The sequence below is a fragment of the Cyprinodon variegatus genome, unplaced genomic scaffold (assembly GCF_000732505.1).
Source record: "Cyprinodon variegatus isolate N-32 unplaced genomic scaffold, C_variegatus-1.0 Scaffold135, whole genome shotgun sequence".
Taxonomy (NCBI): domain Eukaryota; kingdom Metazoa; phylum Chordata; class Actinopteri; order Cyprinodontiformes; family Cyprinodontidae; genus Cyprinodon; species Cyprinodon variegatus.
The window spans coordinates 1164783-1168794 of NW_015150588.1; the positions used below are offsets into that span (position 1 = coordinate 1164783).

Consider the following 4012-nt stretch of genomic DNA (forward strand, 5'->3'; position numbering starts at 1 on the left):
CCATCAGAATTTAATTTTTTTTTACTCAGTAACGTGAGGGGGTTTTAAATGTAGCAAAGTAAAACTACTTAGGTTAAAATTTACTCGAGTAAAAGTAAAAATTACATATTTCCAAAACTACTCAGAAAATTACAAATTACTCATAAAAAGTACTCAATTACAGTAACTTCAGTAAATGTAATTCATTACTTTCCACCACTGAAATTGGAGAACATGAAATGGAAACAGAAACAACGTTATGACAAGTCAAAAAAACGCCTCAGTCCAACCGCCAAGGATGATGTTGTACGAATCCAGGATCAAGATGGATGGAACAGGAAAGCAACTGTACTCCAGGAGGCTGGACCTAGATCTTTTGAAGTGAGGACTGAGGAAGGACACATGCTCAGGAGGAACCACCGCAGCCTTCTGAAAACAAAAGAAACTTTCACAGAGACTGAGATTGATGCTGATGCATTCAGTGTAAGCACAGCATCAAATGCTGACAATGATGGACATTTACAGCAGGACACAAGCAATGTTCAAGTATAATTACCGGTCTTGAGAAGATCTGGACGCCAGGAAAATCTGATAGACTGAACTTGTAAGAGCTTGAACTGAATGTTGGTTTATTGTTAAAAAAGAAAAGAAAGGACCAAGGAAGTTTGTGTTTCTTGTCTAAAAAAACAAACCAAAAAAAAAAAAATGGTTGTTTGAAACTGTTCATGTGTTGATAAATGTAAGTATCTATGTTTTACGATGTTTCAAGTAAGTATCAGTATGTTAGATTGAGTAAGTAAGTAAAGTAAGTATTGAGTGTATTATTAGTTTTACAGAAAGGGGGATGTGCTGATATACAGAATGCATTCAATAGTAGTTCCGGATATGCCCATTAGATAGATCTATTGAGCTACAGTATGAATACAGCGTCAACTGCTGGAGTAAGGCAGTAGAACAAGAGACGTGAAACATGTAAGACGGATGTTGATGCTCTTTAAAAATAAAGTTGAGCACATGCTCATGGGGAATCCTACCTTATATAATGACTGAGATCATAAACAACACAGAAGCCAAACACAGGCTTAGGATGATTTGATCTGCAGTCTCTAACAGGATTCTTGTTAGTGTCGGTATTTCCATGGTGACATAACATTCTCACTTCCTCCCAAACACTGCATTGGCATTTAGGTCAAAGAATCTGATTTGGCCAGAGAGACTTTTTTTGTTGTTCATGTTTTCTGTAGCCCTCTATTGCGATAAACTGTTAACGGGGGTCCAGTTATAATCATCAGAAGTCAAAGGACATCATTACAGGCCATTTTCATCATTTCGGTTCCATTAAACCTAACATACCTGTAATAACAGACCAGTGGTGATAATAAAATTTATAATACTTGGATTCTATCTCTTTTTAATTGTTTTTATTTTACATAAGAAATAGCTAAATTAATATCATGCAAAATTATTCAAATACAATTCAAAATGTATATTTTAAAACAGAGTATATAGAGGTTTGGTGAGCAGAGGAGCAAAGATTAATCCAATATATGTCTTTTATAATTAAATTTTCTTAAAATTTTGAATATTTTAATTGGCATTTGGCAAACCATTTTAATATAAACCAACAGTTATATTCCTCAAATAAGAAATTGTATTGCTAAGGATTGAATGAAGACCTACAAACCTTTTTTGTGTTAAATCAATTACATAATGATACACGGGAAGCACAAACAGAGGGATAAAGCCCAGAGCACGGACAATCGTTCCATTTCTTCTCAGTACCAAAGCTGGTATGCACACAGTGCCCATTTCCATGATCATTGTTGGGTTCTCCTGGAGTCCAAAGAGCATATCTTGCCACAGTCCCATATCAGACCACATCCATCTGCCTTCTTTGTGCAGATCAGAGAGTCCGATCCAGGTGACTCCCTGAGCAGGATCAAAGTTCTTGATCAGGTTCTTCACAAACTTCTGTTCGTTCTGACTGTGAATGGAAACCAGGTTTGCTTTCTCTGACAGACAGTGAAACTCTGCATCAGCCCAGCTCATACGAGTGGCAACATACTTGTAGCAGCGGCCGTTGAAGCTGTACCAGAACATTGGACAGCTGCCACACTCCAGCTTCATCACCTGGTTAGCTGAAGGGGAGACAGCTCCAAGTGACACCCCCAATAAGAAAAACAGCATCACGCTAATGTTGCAGAGTCTTAGAAAAAGAAATGCCTGGCACTTAACTGGAAAGCTGTTGTCATTTACAGAGCTGGATGACAACATTTTTTTTTCATACACCCAAAAGAGGGCTGTCTTCAAAGCCCCCCTTAGCCTCACCATTATACAGTTGGTCACATGCTTGTGACACGTTTTGTCCAGATGTACACGACTGCTCTTAAGTCAAAGTACCAAAACTAATCAGATTGTGTTCACATTTTAAATTTGTTTAATTGCAGAAAACATGCCTGTTTTGTTAGATTCAGCAATAATGGAATCAATAAAAGCATTAGTGACCTCATTGTGTTGGATTGTTAGCATGTTTTAGATGCTCTAAAAACAATTTCATACTGCCTGTAGAAATAGAGATTTTGTACAAAATAAGAGTACAATTTCTTGACAATATTCTCCTCACTTTTTGAATTTAACATCATTTGGCTGATCAAAGTTTGAGTTTTGTTTTCTGCTGATAAGATAATCAAGTAAATGAATGAGAGCATCTGTTTAACAGGCACATCTGTTACAAAATGTAGCTAATTAAACAAATGGTGCTTTGTTTTTTTTATTGCTCTACAACTGAGAAATATCCAAATAAATGTATAGTTTAACTTTTGATACTCAGCTATTTTTGACGGCAGACATTGTTAAAGTAAACATACTAAAATAATCCGTTGTTACATTTTTTTCTTAAATGAAAAGAAGAATGAACCATTGCCTGGCAAAAAGAAGAACCTCAGATTAACTCACGAAATGTATTTTAAAATGGGACGGGGCTACCTTTTAGCAGTGGTGGATGAGGTACTCAAAGGTAGTACTTGATTAAAAGTATTGACACTCATAGTCAAAACGTACTCAACTACAAGTAAAAGTTTCTCAGTCAAATATCTCAGTGCAAGACTCAGTTGATCCCACTTGGGAGAAGGCGGTCCGAAAAGGTCCAGTTTGCAGGAAGGCTTCCTACCGAAAGGCAAAGAACAAACAAGGTTTAGTCTCAGGGAGAAACAACCGCTCAGTAAAACTCAGTGTGATCTCAGCTTGGCTAGAGGACTAGAACTCAAAAATGCAAAAACTCAGATTAGACTCAGAATAAACCAGGCTTGGCTAGAGTACCCCAAACTGGCAAACACTCTGGCGTCGAAGTAGTGGCAACCAGCAGCTTAAGAGCAGTCCGGTGATGAGGCAACCGCTTGCAGGTGCGTGAGGAGGCGAACCGGAGCCAGGCGCATCCTGGTGGTGGAAGGGAGAAACACAAAAGACAAACAGACAAACACAAAAACTGGGATCCTGACAGAGCCAAAAGGAACAAGAAGCTGCCTGGAAATTTAGTGGAGTAGAAAGTATAATATTTGACCTTATAATGTAGAGGAGTGAAAGTTAGAAGTAGCCCACAAAATAATTTTTCAGGTAAAGTAAAAAAAAAAAAAAAAACTTAAGGAAAGAAATCAAGTAAATTTACTTTTTTTTTAAACTTTCAACCACTGCCTTTTAGTCTTAACTTTTACTGTCATGGTCTTGTTTCTGTTGTGCCTTACATTGCTCCATGTTCCCTAGTTTTATTGGTTTAATTCCTGTTTTTTTTTAATTTCTAGATTTATGTTAGTTCTAATGTTTTTCTGTTGTCCTCTGTTGCCCTCGTGTGTGTGTGTGTGTTCTTGTGTTCCTTTCCCCTTGGCTCCCTCGTTGTCTCCTCTCACACCTGCTCCGCATCTGCTCGTTAGCCCTGCCTTTGTCTCAGTCAGCTATACAGGTGCTGGTCATAAAATTAGAATATCATGAAAAAGTAGATTGATTTCAGTAATTCCATTTAAAAAGTGAAACTTGTATA

The 4012-nt window shown here is 37.4% G+C and overlaps 1 protein-coding gene across 1 annotated transcript; it reads right to left on the bottom strand.

Annotated features, from left to right (window-relative positions):
- Window positions 1-198: 198 nt before the first annotated feature.
- LOC107085842 (snaclec agkisacutacin subunit B-like) lies at window positions 199-2237 on the bottom strand. Its single transcript, XM_015376449.1, has 2 exons — window positions 1664-2237; window positions 199-408 (listed from the first exon to the last, which is right to left on the bottom strand). The coding sequence occupies exons 1-2, from the start codon at window positions 2164-2166 to the stop codon at window positions 300-302; spliced, it is 612 nt and encodes a 203-aa protein (XP_015231935.1). The 5' UTR covers window positions 2167-2237; the 3' UTR covers window positions 199-299.
- Window positions 2238-4012: the final 1775 nt, after the last annotated feature.

What these genes read in the sequence shown, in the direction of transcription:
- LOC107085842 (XM_015376449.1), bottom strand. Translation starts at nt 2,166, where the DNA reads ATGCTGTTTTTCTTATTGGGGGTGTCACTTGGAGCTGTCTCCCCTTCA. An exon ending in ATTGATTTAACACAAAAAAG is followed by an intron (nt 409 to 1,663) that starts GTTTGTAGGTCT and finishes TTTTGTTTTCAG; the next exon opens with AAGGCTGCGGTGGTTCCTCC.